The 16817-nt window shown below is 26.2% G+C and overlaps 4 protein-coding genes across 4 annotated transcripts; 2 read left to right on the forward strand and 2 right to left on the reverse strand.

Moving 5' to 3' along the window:
* Positions 1–2708: 2708 nt before the first annotated feature.
* OCT59_000646 (uncharacterized protein) lies at positions 2709–4086 on the forward strand (the record flags this gene model as incomplete). Its single annotated transcript, XM_066138983.1, has 2 exons — positions 2709–2840; positions 3286–4086. The coding sequence occupies 2 exons, from the start codon at positions 2709–2711 to the stop codon at positions 4084–4086; spliced, it is 933 nt and encodes a 310-aa protein (XP_065988426.1).
* A 2577-nt stretch (positions 4087–6663) lies between these two features.
* OCT59_000647 (uncharacterized protein) lies at positions 6664–7526 on the reverse strand (the record flags this gene model as incomplete). The annotated part of the gene is made up of 4 exons (XM_066138984.1): positions 6664–6830; positions 6902–7012; positions 7224–7294; positions 7384–7526. 4 exons carry the CDS (start codon positions 7524–7526, stop codon positions 6664–6666), a joined length of 492 nt encoding a protein of 163 aa, XP_065988427.1.
* A 1513-nt stretch (positions 7527–9039) lies between these two features.
* Positions 9040–10510, reverse strand: OCT59_000648 (uncharacterized protein; the record flags this gene model as incomplete). Its single annotated transcript, XM_066138985.1, has 5 exons — positions 9040–9045; positions 9114–9384; positions 9476–9714; positions 9828–10264; positions 10468–10510. 5 exons carry the CDS (start codon positions 10508–10510, stop codon positions 9040–9042), a joined length of 996 nt encoding a protein of 331 aa, XP_065988428.1.
* Positions 10511–11527: 1017 nt separating this feature from the next.
* OCT59_000649 (uncharacterized protein) lies at positions 11528–15041 on the forward strand (the record flags this gene model as incomplete). Its single annotated transcript, XM_066138986.1, has 2 exons — positions 11528–12344; positions 14923–15041. The coding sequence occupies 2 exons, from the start codon at positions 11528–11530 to the stop codon at positions 15039–15041; spliced, it is 936 nt and encodes a 311-aa protein (XP_065988429.1).
* Positions 15042–16817: the final 1776 nt, after the last annotated feature.

The following is a 16817-nucleotide window of genomic DNA, read 5'->3' on the forward strand; positions in this document are numbered from 1 at the left end:
TTAGAACTCTAGAATACTACATCTCATCAAAATTATTTTTCATAAAAGTTGTATCTCGAAATAAGTTATCATCAATCAAAAAATTTACGCTTGACCAAATAATAGATGGAGTATACCAATTATAAGACATAACTTTTTGCTAGGCCCACTAGCCTTAAATACAGTAAGCTACTAGTATCGAATCACGTATTGACGTGACGTATACTGACGTAATTAATTGTACTGACGTTCCCACAGCAAACCTCCTCCCCTTACACTTTTTAACTTACTCTTTCGCAAAAGAATTCCAAGTCCGAATGCCAGTTCCTAAAGAAAAAAAAGGAACGTTAGTGACGTTCCTATAACAAAAGGACACTATGCTTAACTTACCCTTTCACAAATTCAAGTCCGGGTGACAGTTCCTAAAGTATTTCCAAAAAAAAATATTTTTTTTAATAATTAAAGACCGAACTTTAGTGATCTGAAAAGAAACGTTAACTGTTAAAACGTTTTTAATTAATAAACACATCCGCTCCTTATTTACCTCTATTCCCGATCATCACCATTCCAAAAGAAAAGGCCGTTCCTAAAGAATAAGAATAAGGTGAGTAAGGAAAAAAAAAATGAAAAAAAAAAATGAAAATACCAACCTTGCGCAACTTTCTGCATTCTTAGAAATCTACTGAAACTGCCGCTTTAAAAGAAGAGACCGTTCCTAAAGAAATAAAAATAAGGTGAGTAAAGAAAAAAATAAATAAAAAAATGAAAATAAATGAAAAATATACTAACCTTCCCGTCCATCTTGCATTTTTAGAGATCCACTGAAATTGTCGTTCTAAAAGAAGAGAAAGAAGAAACCATTCCTAAAGAAATAAGAATAAAGTAAGTAAAAGAAAGAAAAAACCAAAAATTAAAAAAAAAAACGAAAAAATATACTAACCTTCCCGTATCTCTTGTATTCTTAGAAGTCCACTGAACTCGCCGTTCCAAAGAGACAATTCCTAAAAAAATAAATAAAGTAAGCAAAAAAAATGAAAAAAGAAAAAAATGAAAAAAAACGAAATATACTAACCTTCCGCACTTGGCTCTTGCATTCTTAGAAGTCCAAATCGTCGTTCTGAAAGTACCTTTCGGTCCGTTCTTGAAGAAACTGAAGAAAAAAAATTAAAAAAAAGATCAGATAATCAAATCTGATTATTTATCTAATCAATTTTTTTCGGGCAAAATTTAATATTAAAGACTGAAAAAAAAAATTTTATTTTAATTACGGCATTTTCAAAACTTGCAACCGTAATTATTACGGCATATTACGTCAGGTATAATGGCGTAAATTAATTCCGCTGAGAAGTATAGTTTAAACTGCTCAGTTTTTCAAACATTCGTAGTCTATAATCTGCAGGTTGCAGTAGGGTTCCGCAAAATATCTTTAAAGCCGTAACTAAAGAAAAACGAAGTCGTTAGTATGAAACGAAAAAAACCTATCTTCTTTGAAAGAAACCAGCATTTTTAAATTTAAAAACTTTTATCAACATTCCTTTTACAACTCTTAGAAGAATTAGAAATGGAGTCTTAAGCCATTTTGAATACACTGGTATGTTTTTTTTACTTTTTTTATAAAAATTTAAGAACGTTTATTAACATTCTTCTTCATTTCTTTAAGGCAACTTCTTGGAGGAGTGTTGGCTTGAACTTATAACGGCGAGAAGTTTTTTCTAAGAACATTTATAACATTTTTTTTTCAATTTTTTTTTTTTTAGAAATCGACTTGAACTCATGAGTAGTATTAGGGTGGTGTTATTTATTTTAAATTTAACACTAAGAATGTTTATTAACGTCCCTTTCTTATTTTTTTTTATAGAAACCGGCTTGGACTTCTGGAATGGAACTTGTAAGTAGTGTAGGATGATTTATTTTAAATTTAACAAGAACATTTATTAACGTTCTATTCTTTATTTTTTTTATAAGAATCGGCTTTAGACTCCTGAAATGGTAACTTGTAAGTAGCGTTGGGTAATTTATTTTAAGTTTAACGTCAAGAACGTTTATTAACGTTCTTTTCTTTATTTTTTTTTGTAGGAATCAGTTTGGACATATTCGAATCAGATTCGGATTAAATTCAGATAAGATTTGACTCAATCTGATTCAATTTGAATCGGATTAGATTTTTTTAAAGTGAATCAGATCAAATCGAATCCTGCTTAAATCTGATTCATGTGCGGAACCCTATAACGGTCAACCTACACAGGTGCCTGAGTTGGGACCATGTTCAAATAGCAATGTTTGCCTTTATGACTAACCTGGATAACCGTCTCAAAAGAATAGCCAGTAATGTGTAATACAATACTTTAAAATTTTACTTATCCTGCCAATATTATTTCATGCAAAGTACTTAACAATACCTTTACTTCTTTTCCTCTCCTCATTACTTGATAAATAAAATATCTAACTAACCAGCAAACGAACAACTGAAAATGAACATTACGCATTACGTGGTGAAAGAAAATTTTTTTAACCCCAAAAAAATTTGACCACTTCAAGTTACACAACGATTAAATACGATAGGACGAGTTACACAAACCACAACGTAGGGCAACATTTATATAAATAAATATGTCTATTATTTCAAACTTGCTTTATTTTTGTTCCAAAATTTTAAAAATTTTTTTAAAATTATTATAAAAAATTATAAATAGTGAAAATTAGTCTTAACAAAGTTTTATTTCTTTAAAATGTCTTCTATTACTAGCATGGATGAGGTTGTAAATATACTTTGTAAATTAAGTATATTACACTGTAAAGTTTTATTTGGAGAAGCAGAAAGATTTGAAGAATGGCTAAAGGAAAAAGGAATTAAGGATAAGGTAATATAATAAGATAAATGTATTTTTAATATTTATCCATTTTTATTTAGAATTATAAATGACGTAAATATATTTACTAAGTATGCTCCTAAAAGAAATTTATAATATGTTAGTTTTAATTCTTTTTAAAGACCTGTGGAAGGAGGATAAAAAGGGTATTTAATATTATTAAATATACCTCCTAACCAAATTTTACGCGAGAAAAGAATTAATTCTTTCTTATTTATAAAAGAAGAATGGGAGAAATACTTTGTTTATTTGTTAATGTTATTTTCCAAAAATAAGCACACTTTATTTACTTGTAATTCTGGCCAAAAATTTATAATTTCGCCCAAAATGACTGTAATGCATGTATGTATGAGTTGCTTATTTTTGGAAATTGATGGTATTTTTTTTTAATAATATTTATTAATGTTAAAAAAAAATTTTTTTTTTTATTTTAAAGGATCCTATATCAACATTTTCTCGATATTTAAGCAATACAAATAATGAATATTTATTAAATATTTGGAAAAAAAAAGTTAAGATTATCCCAAAAGATTTAACACACAAAGGTAATATGGAAATGTCAATGTTAGACGAAGAAGTTAATCACCGTCCTGACTTAGCAAAAAAATATTTGGGAAAATGGGTTTCTTGTTCTGAAAGTGATAATAATAGTATTAATTTGCTAGAAGATTTAGAAATTAAAATAATTGATAAAAATAAGTCAGTTATTTTAAAATGTAATGGTGAAGCCATAGGTGCGGTCATATGTGATGCAGCCATAAAAAAATTATCAGAACATTTTGGAATAAAAATTAAATCGATAATTGAAGGTCATCCTATCATCAAACGTGCAAATTCACATGCATCTTTAGGAAAAATGGTTGGTGATAGATTCCGTGCCAATCGTTTAAAAACTGGTTATGACAAATATGTTTATAAAACTTCTAATCCTGAGCAACAAAAAATACTTTGCGAGAATGGAATTACTTTGGCTAGATGGTTATTTGAATTTGGAAAGCAACATTTGCACTGGGCTGTCATTTCTTATGAAGATTTTAAAAATCAATTAGGATTAGGTGATGATGAAATTATAGGTGCAGTATTTTGTACTGAAAATTATGAAGCAATTGGACATAAAGACAATGACCGATCAAAATATGCTGTGGAGAGGAAGGGACAGTTAAAGATGGATTTTTTTTTTACCCAGAGTATGGTATTGCAATCGAAATGTCGTCAAATTCCATCTGGTGCTGGTTAACACAAGCTGTACATGGTACATCTAAACTTGATTTAAATGATGGTGGAACCAGGTATACTGCTGCAATTACTTTATCTGAAAGAACGGCAAAAGCAATTGAAAAAAATAAAGTTTAAAGTATTATATTTGTTTTTATTTTTATTTTTAATAAATAAAATTTTTTTACAATAAAAAAAATTTTAATAACTCATTTATTCTCTAATTACAACAAAAGTATTTGGTAGTTGAAATATTGTAATTTCATCTAAAGAGATATGATGGACTTACAAACTGAAACTGAATTAAAGCTGTGTACAGACATATTTGATATTCCAGAGTGTTTTACACCATATTATTTCATAAATTTTACATTATGGAGTGCTTTATTATTATGTTTTACAAATACTACATTCTGGATTTTTATGCGCCATAGTATTCCGTAAGTATTGTGAGTTTTTTGCACCATTAGTATTTTGTAAATAATATATATTGGAATACTTCATTTAGTAAATGTTACATTAGTAACAACTTACAAAATATTTTAATAAAGTATTATGTAAGGTTGCTTGCCGAAATTAGAGGGTTTCGGCAGAATGGCGTACATGAAACTGCCGAGCGAAATCATTAAGAAATGCAAAAAAGTTTTTTTATTAAAGATGGTTTTTAAAGCCATTTTTTTATTTTTTATTTAAAAAAAATGCGAAAAAGGTAAGTTCTTATTTATTATTTATTTTTTATTTGGGAATGTTACTAACGTTCCTTTCCATTTTTTTTTCTTTAGGACGATGTCAGGCAGTTTGTCGTTCAATTGCTGAAAAATTAAATAATGATGTAGTGAATTCAACATTTGGACATTACCGTTATGCCGCACATATTCTCAATTTGGCAGCTCAGCAAGGACTTGAATTGATAGATAATGCAGCTGTAAAAGTGCGTCAGCTAATGATTAAGATTAAAAATTTAGTAATAATTAGTGATGAATTAAGAATGTGCAAAAATTAATAATTTAAAACCTGAATTAGACATCAGGACAAGATGGAACTCCACATTTAATATGTTAAAAAAAATGGAAAAATGTGGAATGGAGTGCGAATGTTAGCTGTACGCAATCAGGAAGTACAAATGTTAATGCCAACTGAAGCAGATTGGAAAATAATCAGGGTATGTTTTCGTATAATAGTTGATTAAAGGTTAACTTTAAAAACAATTGTTCTTTAGTAATTATAATTATATATACGAAAGATAAAGAATATCCAACCCAGAGTTCAACTACCAAATTTAAAAAAAAGAAAAAACAAAACATTAGTAAATGCTTTGTTTAAAAAAAATTCACAATAAATATGCAAAAATAACCAATAGTTATATAATTACATTAAAATACTATTCATAAGCTTGTATTGCAGTTAAATATTACCTTCCAAACTGAATTTAACTACCCAAAATCTAAAAAAGAAATAGGCAAAACATCAGTAAACATTTTGCTAAAAGATAAATAAATAAATGTAAAACAAAATAAAAATACCAGTTTTTTTTTTAATAATTAAAAAAAAAAGTGTATTATTAAAAAACAATAGACATATCTAAAAAAAATTATTTATAAGTAAATAATTATGTGAATTAGCTTATCAAAATTTGTTAACTCACGTGATAAAGTCTACCAACTACGTTTTGTCTTCAATTATATTAGAAATTATTTACATAAAAAATAATAAAAAAAAAGTTGATCCTAATCAGATACATTAAACACGAAAAAATTATAAAAAAAAAAGTTTGATCACAATCAAACACGTCCAACCCCAATTGGACAAGAAAAAAATTTTTTAAAAAAAAGTTTGACCACAATCAAACACGTCCAACCCCAATTGGACAAGAAAAAAATAAAAAAAAAAGTTTGACCACAATCAAACACGTCCAACCCCAATTGGACAAGAAAAAAAATTTTTTAAAAAAAAGTTTCGACCACAATCAAACACGTCCAACCCCAATTGGACAAGAAAAAATTTTTTTTAAAAAAAAAGTTTGACCACAATCAAACACGTCCAATCCCAATTGGACAAGAAAAAAAAATAAAAAAAAAGTTTGACCACAATCAAACACGTCCAACTCCAATTGGACAAGAAAAAAAATTATAAAAAAAAGTTTGACCACAATCAAACATATCTAACCCCAATTGGATAAGAAAAAATTATAAAAGAATTATAAAAAAATATGAAAAAAAGTTTAATATCGATCAAATACATTTAACCCCAGAAAAAATTATAAAAAATTGTAAAAAAAAAAGAAAAAAATGGAAAAAAGTTTAACCAGTCACGTCCAGTTGGACATGAAAAAATTATAAAAAAAAAATTTTTTTTTTCCAATTTCAATTACTAAAAAACTGAAAAAAAATAAGTAAATTAGTTTTTAAATTTCAAATAATTAATAACTAATAATTTTAAAATTTTACTTACAAAACTGTAAAAAAATTATATTAAAAAAAAAAAATTGCTAATTCCATCCAAAAGATACGAGATAAACTAAAAAAATTGATTTTTTTAAATTAAGTTTTTAAATTTCAAGTATTATTTTGAAAATTTACTTACAAAATTATAAGAGAAATTATGAAAGCCAAGGCTCTTTATTTTTACTATTTTTACAATTCATTGCTGTGTGAGTTTTAGTTTTCCAGCAGTTCATGCAAAAATTCCTATAGTTTTCTGGTATATGATGGCAATTAAAAAGCCAATGTTTCTCCTTGCAATATAAACAGTTTGCATCGGATGGATCTGTTTTTAAATTTTTATTAAATAAATAAATAGTATAATCTATTTTATTTTAAATTGATAAATTCTATTACCAAACTGCTGGTTTTGCTGTTGCTGCTGTTGCTGCTGTTGCTGCTGTGTTGTTGTTGTTGCTGCTGCTGTGGTGGTTGCTGCTGCTATTGTTGTTGCTGTTGTTGTTGCTGCTAATTATAAAATAGAAATTTTATAAATCATTGAACATATTTATATAAAATTAGAGAAATGCAAAGCTTATCACGTTGAAATCAGATGAATATGATAAAATAAAAAATAAATAATAAATCAACATGTGCAACTAATTAAGATTTATAGTGCACATGTATTTACAATAATGATTTAAAGAACGCTATATTTTGAACTAATAATAAAATTTACCAATCCCAAAACCAAATGAAGGTACAAACGCGGAACCAAACGCTGGTCTTCCAAATAATGGGCTATTTGGACTATTTATTACAGGTTAAAAAAATTATTTTAAGATTATAATTTTAAAGATTTTCTTTTGTTTATATTTTATATTAATTGTTTTACTTACCATGAGTTATTATTATAAATTTTATCAAGGGTATCTTTATAAACTTTTCTAATACCCTCACTTATCTCTTGAGAAGCTATTTTAAGCGCTTTTAAAGCTATTTCATTGGGTTCTTCTCTATCTTTTCTTTTTTTATCAATCATTTAAAATATATCATCAATAGAATAAGGCGGAGTGAGAAGCATAATTATTTTTATTTTTATTTTTTATTTTTTATTTTTTTTTTTTGTGCACAAAAAATTCATGGTAAGTTTTTAAATTAGGAAATAATCCATTATTTTATAGTATTTTTTAGAAAATCTTAGCGCAATAATTGATAATCTAAAAGATAAACTTAGACCCTTTTCAAAATTGTGCTACCCCCCTGCAGATTATCCAATAAAAAAATTATCAAAATTTTCACGTTAAAAAAGCTAACACATACCAGTTTCTTCTTTTTAGGAACATTATTAACTGTTCCTTTTTTTCTTACAGGAACTTCTATTTGGAATGGTTATTTTGAATTTTTTAAGACAGGTAGATAGACGCTATATATATATATCTTTATTTTTCTTTATAGGAATGTTATTAACCATTTTTCCTTTTTTTTACAGGAACCTCTTAGAACACCATTTGGAAATTGGAATACTAGCAGGTGAAGGTTTATTTTGTCTTTTCCTTATGTTTTTTCTTTTAGGAATGCTATTAACCATTTCTTTTCTTTTTTCCATATAGTAACTGGTTGTAATAGCTAATTTGTCTTGTTTGAGATAGTGATAAGACTGATAGGTGTTTTAATTTAAAAGTTGGAAGATCAAAAAGTTTATTGTAAAAAATTAATTTTTTTATTAACTTGAGAAATTTCATAATAAAAATTATGTTTCTTCTACTATTAAATTAAACCAATGAATTAATTTAATCATTATTATGAATTTAGCTTTTTCTTTATTAATCATTATTTTTTCTATTTAAATAAGCTTTCTGACTCTGCAACTAATTCACTTATTCAATACTATTAAACGCTAATCAACACATGCTTTACTTAATTCAATACAAATTCCCCATATTCTTTACCCACAATCAAATCGAGTACACACTTCACCATCGTTCAATTTTTGATGCTATCAAAGAACTATTAAGTAATTCAGACATATACAAATATTGTGTATTTGACCATATGTATCATGCATAAAATTTCATCAATTAACAGAGTTTGATTTAGCACTTGTATAGTGGTATGATTATAAAAGTGCTAGTAAGTTAGACAAGTATGAATGTCTATGGTTAATCCTTACTTCACAATATGAATTTATTCCTAGTAAAATACTTAAATTTAAATAAATTTTAAATAATATTATTATAATGTACATCACTTATGTTACAACGATAATTAAAATTGCCGAGTATTTTCCACTAGTCGAATTTAGATTTCATTAAATAGTTTAAAGTAAAGCAGTATTTAAGAAAAAATCATGTGATGCTTAATTTCAACAAGTATTTTAAATAACGGGATCAGGTGATCTTATAGATTATTCTTTGCTTTCAAAATATCTGAAATTTCTTTATTTGACTAGTGATATATTATTTGTTACTATCCAATATATGCCATCATGTATCTGTTAAGCGTATCAAAAAAATCCTTTATTAACATATACACGTATCACAAAGTTTAACGTCTTATAACTATAAAATAAATAATAATATAAATAACTATTTTTAATTTAATATACATTTAGTGAGAAAATTCTTACCATTAATCGATTGCAAATGTCTTGACCACTTCGTGATGGAATAATAATATCTTTAGTCATATGATCAAGTTCTTTAATAGCTTTTAAGTCTTTGTCATGCCATGATAATCTAAAGCTTTCTTGCACAAATTCTACAAGAACTTCAAGACTACCAACTTGTTTTAATTCCTTTTGATTAACGGCATTAAGTTGGCGGCTAAATACTTTTTTTATCACTACCTCCTCGGTTATAAATTCTTTTACTTCACCTATAGATGGTGTACGATTTGGTCTATAAAATTCATAATTTTTCTAATTAATATTCAATTTTTTTTTATATTTCACGAAAAAAATAAAAATTATATAGTATTATATAAATATACCTTTCTCTTGAATCTTTAAAAAGTGTAATAAGTTCTTGAATACTATCATTGAACTTATTTCTGTAATTAGTGAATGCTTTGCGCATGTGTTTAAAATATCCTTGTGATTCATCACTATGATATAAATCATCGTCACCTGTTATCTTTCTAATGAAATCATCACAGGTTTCAATGGATGGGTTTCTTACTTTAAGAAAGACACATTTCATTTGTTCATCTAAAAGCCGTAGCTTATTATCCTAAAGTTATATAATTTTACAAATTAAATTAAAAATAAATACAGTATAAAAACAGGTATGACCTAATAAATATAACATGCTTAACTTGTGAAACAGAGCTGAAAAAAATTGACAGAACCACTACCAAAAAGATTACCAGAAGGACCGGATTTTGCTTCAAGCATTTGAGAAGCTAAGCGAAGAATATCTGGTCGATCATTTACCAACCAATTACATATAGCTAGCATGTTTGAATGCGATTTGATTCGACTTAACACTGTTTCGTCATCACTTTCATGATTATTTTCTGTTCCTCTTCCTTCATTATCTTTTCTTCCTTCATTATCTTTTCTTCCTTCATTATCTTTTCTTCCTTCATTATCTTTTCTTCCTTCATTATCTTTGATTCCTTCGTTATTTCTTCTTCCTTCGTTATCTCTTTTTCTTTCGTTATTTCTTCTTCCTTCGTTATCTCTTCTTCCTTCATTATCTCCTCTTTCTTCGTTATTTCTTCTTTCTTCATTATTTCTTTCTTCTTCTCTGTATCTTCCTCTCTCTTCGTCACTGCCTACTTGATCAAAATTTATTAAAAATCAAAATTATTATATATTATTATATATGTTAAATATTTACCCAAAATATTGTCATTATTATTTTCGTTCATAATATGCATAGGCCGTTCGTTGTTTTTCTTCTTTTTATTAAGATGGCTTACAAAATATAATAATTATAAGTGGTATTTTAATAACTGTTAATCAAAGAACAGATTATTACCTGTTTTTGTAGTATTATTCTGAGATCGTTTATTACCACCCATTTGGAAGAAAAATTATTAAAATTAAGAATTGACTTCCATTTGATCGTAATATACTTTTATATCCCTATAAAAAAGTATCCATCATGGAAAATTACTATAATGTGGATTTGTACAGAACGTGATGTTGGATTATTTTAAACAATTTTACTCAACTTGCGAAACTAAAAATAGGATATAAATGTGATGTAAATTATTTGTGGAAAATGTTCATGTCCTCTCTGATATATTATTTAATCCGCAAATTTTAAAATTGAAATTTACACGAGATTTTTGAATTTGTAATACAATCACAAGTCATCCCTTTAATTTATATTTTCTCAAACTAGCGAATATTAATTCTCAGTATCCTGTAAAAATCAATTTTATATAAATTTCACATGTACACAAACGTAAAGAATATATACATTGTAAAATTATTTTAAAATAGTTCCTTAATTGGTTTAAATGAGAATAATTTTTATATAAGTGCTAATTAATTTATTGATTATTTCCTATTCATCTTCAGTTCTTCACATTGTCGTCAATAAAATAATTTTTTGTTGATTTTATGCATAATGATCTTAGATTAATTTGTGGCTTTGTGCGTATCTTAATATAGTAATTTGTTACTTTATAAATTAAATAAGTAAAAAAATACATGACTCACCCATTACACACTAACAATAAATGTCTTTTCAATTGCCCAATCCACAAGTGATTAGTTGGGGAATGCGACATCTCACAAATTTAATATATTATTCAGTTACGTCATATTATAATAAAATATTTTTAAGTAATTTGGCGTTACTTATATATCCATTTATCTAATTATAAACGAGTTATGACATAATTCACGCCCTTTTCCACGCCTTCATTTACATCCCCTTCTACCTAATTAGCACCTTTATACAGTACTGTATAATATTTATTTATATTATGTATATGTGACAATTAGGTTTTTCTTCGTCCTATCAATTTGTAAAAATGTATTCAAATTTTAACTATATAACCAAAATTTCATATTTTATTTAAAATATAATGAGAAAAAGATATATTCATTCTATTCCTTTAAAACATCGAGTTCGAAATCATTTCTCTCATAAAATACCATCGTCTTTATTACATAATAGTAGTAAACATAATGAAGCTAGTGATATAAACTTTCAATATGATAATAGTGATAATAAAGATGAAAATAATTATGGGAATAATGATGAAAATTATGAACGTAGCGATGATGAAAATTATGAAGATGATGATAATGAAAACTATGAGAGTAACAATGATGATGACGATGAAAATTATGAAAGCAACAATGATGAAGGCGATGATGAAAATTATGAAAGTAATAATAATGAAGGCGATAATGAAAATTACGATGATGATGATGATGAAAATTATGAAGATAATGATGAAAGTTATGATAATGAATGCATTGTAGATGAAGCATTAAACCAAAATGAATTACCAAATAATAATGGAAACTTTTGGCCATATTTTGAAAGTATTACAGCAGCATTACTTTTTTGTTGGGTTCATAAGCATAATATTTCAACAAGTGCTTATGATGAACTTGTTGATATATTGCAACATCCTCAGTTTTGTATAAATGATATTGTAACAAACATTCGGAGATTTCGAAAATGGAGACAACGATTGCCACTTATTTCTATTCGATCACGTTATGTTAAAATCTCTACTAAAAAAACACCATCAACGACTTGTACTATTAAACCAATTTACTACTTATCTGTTTCTGATATTATCTGGTATGTCCTTAATAATCATTCTTTATTTAATAAAATGTACTTTGGTCCTGCATTAGAAGTAAAAGAAAAGTCTGAATTTTGGCATGGTGATCTTTAGGGAGAATCACCTCAATTTGGTCAAGAAACTATTGTAATTAAACAAGGTATATACTTTGATATTCAGTTATTTAAATTTTGTAAATTATGTATATATACATAATAATTACTAAATCTTTTTTATATATATAGTATTATATCAAATTGGTGATTATGTATACTACAATGAAATTACTGGAAAAAAATTTAGACGTATTTTAGTGATAATACTTGAAAATAATATTGAGAAATTAAAGATTCAACGTGTTCTTACATTTGATGAACTACCAGAAAGTTTTCATATTACAATAAGACAACAACAATCTCATGATGGTGCACTTTGGTTACTTGATCGTGATGAATATAATGCAATTATTCTATTAGAACCACAGGCAATTATTCAAAAAATTACTGTAGGTCAAAATAATAATAGTGCAAATAAATATATAATTGAGATTTTATATAAACATAATAATCATTGGAAATTTAGATCAGCATTATTAGATTACAAACACCCATCTGAGTATACAGCAATTCCAAATCATAATAATTCTTTACCAGTCTATAAGTTTTTTTTAGATCTTTATTATGATGATTTTGGAACTTATCGCAATGTATATCATTCACTTGGTGATGTGTATTTACAATTTGGAAATATGACATTTAATGATCGAAAACAATTAAAAAACCATTTTGTACTTGGATTTGTTCCTTTTGGGGGATTTTGATGATTTTATCAAACTATTTATTAAAGAAATATGTCAATTAGAAAAGGGAAAAGTCTTTGAGATAAATGGAGTACGTTGTTTAATAATTGCAAGTCTTGGGCAAGTAACAGCAGATTTACCACAAGGAAATGATCTTGCTTATATTAAAAGGCATGGAGCTATAAAGGGTTGTCGTTCTTGTCAAGCAACAAAAGAAAAATTAACTTCAGCTGATTTGAATATTCCATTAATTGCACGATACCATCATATTACAGATGAATTATATAATAGAATGGAAACTATAATAACAGCAACAGATCAGCGAAAGTTTGCAACAGAGTATGGTTTAAGAAATAAAAAGTCAATTTTAGACCTTTTAAAACGTGAAAAACATTTGCAGACCCCTCAAGATGTTTATCATTTAACAGCTGGAAAAATTCAACGGTTATTACATATAACTGTTAATTTGCTTTCTAATGATGGTAAAAAGGCATTTGTAACAGCTTGGAAGAGTTTTGAATATCCTAAAGATGTAGTATGTAATTGATAATTACTACCTTATGTTGTAATAGTAAAGGTTGCAATCTATTACTACTTTTAAAGTTAAAGTGTTGTAATATTACAATACTTATGATTATTCAAAAATTTTCTTTTTGAAAAATAAAAATTACAAAAATAAGTTTTTATAGAATAAATATCATCATAAAAAAAAATAATTAATATATTATAATACATATTTGTATAATTAAAAATAATTACAACACTATATAATAATTACAATTTTAATAGTATTATAATACTATATAATAATTATAATATTGTATTGCAATTACAACAAAAGTGTTGTATGTATGTTGTAATAGTTGCAACCTTACAACCTTCTAAAAATAATTACATATCACATCTTTAGAATATCCACAACAATGGCAAAAACTTTCCAATCCAGTTTGGCATCATGAAAGCTTTATGATGTCAGACTGTCTTCGTCTTAGCACTGTAATGCCATTTATAATCAATAGATTTTTATGTTCTAATTATGTTAAAAATAACAGTTTAACAACAATACAAAATAGATGTAATATTACCCGAGCTGATTTTGCTACAAAAATGATTGTAACATGTTGGAAAGTAGTAGCAGAAACAATGGTGCTTGTATTTAAAAAGTCATATAATACTGATGATTATATTTTATTGCAAAAATGGTTGAAAAAAGAAATGGAAATTCTTTCACAGGTAATTCATATTATAAATACAATGCTTTATTATTGTTTTATTTATTATTATACACTAATGAATTATTTTTTAATAGGTTTTTGAAGTTTTTGTAAATTTGCCAAATCTTCATGCAAGTTTTCATTTACTAAAAAATGCCAAAACATATGCAACATTATTGAACTCTACTGTTGGTGTAAAAGAAATTGTACATAAAATTTTTAAAGGTATTGTACCACACACGAATAGAAAAAACATTGAATTAGATTTACTAAAAAGGTACACAACTCTCTTTGCAATACGTCACCTAATTGATGGTGGTATTGATCCAAGACTTTTCCGGTCAAGCAATGCATTTACAAACCTATCAGAAAATTTTGCTCAAATTATAAGTGACTGGTTCATTGTAGAAGAATGCCTAAAAGATGATAATGGTGAAACAGAAGGTATTTAAATCAATTATTATTGCAATTTTTGTGATTTGACTTGCTAATTTTTCTAATATTTTTTTGTTTATTTAGTATGTACAAATGTTGATTACATTACAAAATTATCATTAAAAAATGAATACCACGTCAATCACAATGGTTTGCTAATATTTCAATCGATATTAATAGTTCATTATTTCAATCAGAATTAATGCAAGCATATATTGATATGGAATTTCCAGCAGCATTAATACACAAGATGGTATTTTTTTATGAGATTGCAACTTACATTTGTGAAAATGATCAGGGATATTTTGTAAAACAACAGTTGCATGTTGGAGATGTTGTGACGACCCTATAAAAAGTATTATACTTAAAATATACTTAAAATATATTTAAAATATACTTAATTTAAAAATTGCAAAATACTTATAATATATTTTTAATATATCTAAAATATACTTAAAATTATCTTAAAATATAGAATATATTTAATTTTTAAAATATACTATATTTAAATTTACTAAAATATCTTAAAATATATTTAAATTATATTTAAATTAAAATTTAAGTATATTATAAGATTATTATAAGTATATTTTTTACATACTTAAAATATACTTAAAATATATTATGAAATATATTATAAGTATACTTTAAGTATGTAAAAAATATACCTATAATATACTTAAATTTTAATTTAAATATAATTTAAGTATATTTTAAGTATTTGGGCAAAAATTAAATATATTAGAAATATATTTTAAGATAATTTTAAATACATTTTAAGTATATTATAAGTATTTCGCAATTTTTAAATTAAATATATTTTAAGTATATTTTAAATATATTTTAAAAAGTTTTTAATTATATTTTAAATATAAATACTTTTTATAGGGCGATACAGAAAGAAATTTACAGTGAAAGTTATGCCATTGTAGAAGCAATCTTTAGTCATCAGGGCAATAATGAAAAACTATATGCATTCGTAATTGTAAACTGGTTTGAAGAGACATCACAAACAAAACTCGATTGTCCAATATATCGGTTAGGCTGGAAACATTGGCGACATATTTTTCCCATTTCCGTAATAGATTTAGTAAATAAGGTTCATTTTGTACATGATTGTATTGGTGACATGTGTAAGGATTCACATGATACAAAAAACAATAATTATATAAAAAATAAATTTTATTTTACCGCCGTTTAAGAAATTAAATAAAATTTCATTATTTATTTTTTATTTCATTGATTGGTTAAGAATCCATCGATTACTAAGCTAACACAGTTAAACAAGTAAAATAATTACATCAAAGGAATTCTTTATGCAGAATTGCAGAAACCATTCCTCAGTTATTACAATAATAACATGTTAAACCAGATTTTTTCGGTATTAATATTTAATTCTAATATTAATAATAATAAAATCCACAAAAACATCTGCAGTAAATCTAGTACTATGCTAAAAATAAAAGTCCGCCTGAGAAACTGACCAGTTCACCAAGATAAACCTAATATAATAATAGAAATGAAAAAATGAATATAAGATGCAGAAGGATGCGAAAATTTCAGAAAGAAGAAGCTTGTGAACCTAAAATATATTCAATTAACAATTTTAGTTTACTTGTGAAAACTTTAAAAAAATCCTGCAATCGTGAGCATGGCTTTGATCGTTCGATCAAATAGCTCTTTTTTTTGAAGTACGAAAGCTGCAATCCAACATCCAAAAGCCATATGAAGAACAGATAAAATCCTTTCAAAAATCATATTTGTTTTATAACAAATGGTCACCTTTTACATCAACAAATACCACCCTACGAAAATTTTGCCTACTGCTCCACGGTTTCTTCATCAAAGAATTATCTGTTATGGTAAAAAAAAATACAATCATGATCCCATTAGCATAAATAATGCTGGCACTCAGATAAAATCAAAATTGCTGCCAAAGATGCTTGCTTCAACGACCAATATATAATATGTCGACATCAACAAAAAATATGCTGATACCACATTATTCTATCTTTCGGGAGTTGCATCTACAATTATACTTAAACCTACAACTAAGGATGGTGCCGTAATTGGGCAATTGCGGATTAATTGCGGATCCGCAATATTGCGGATTTGCGGATTTCAGAAG

The sequence above is a fragment of the Rhizophagus irregularis genome, chromosome 1 (assembly GCF_026210795.1).
Source record: "Rhizophagus irregularis chromosome 1, complete sequence".
In the NCBI taxonomy this organism is placed as follows: Eukaryota; Fungi; Glomeromycota; class Glomeromycetes; order Glomerales; family Glomeraceae; genus Rhizophagus; species Rhizophagus irregularis.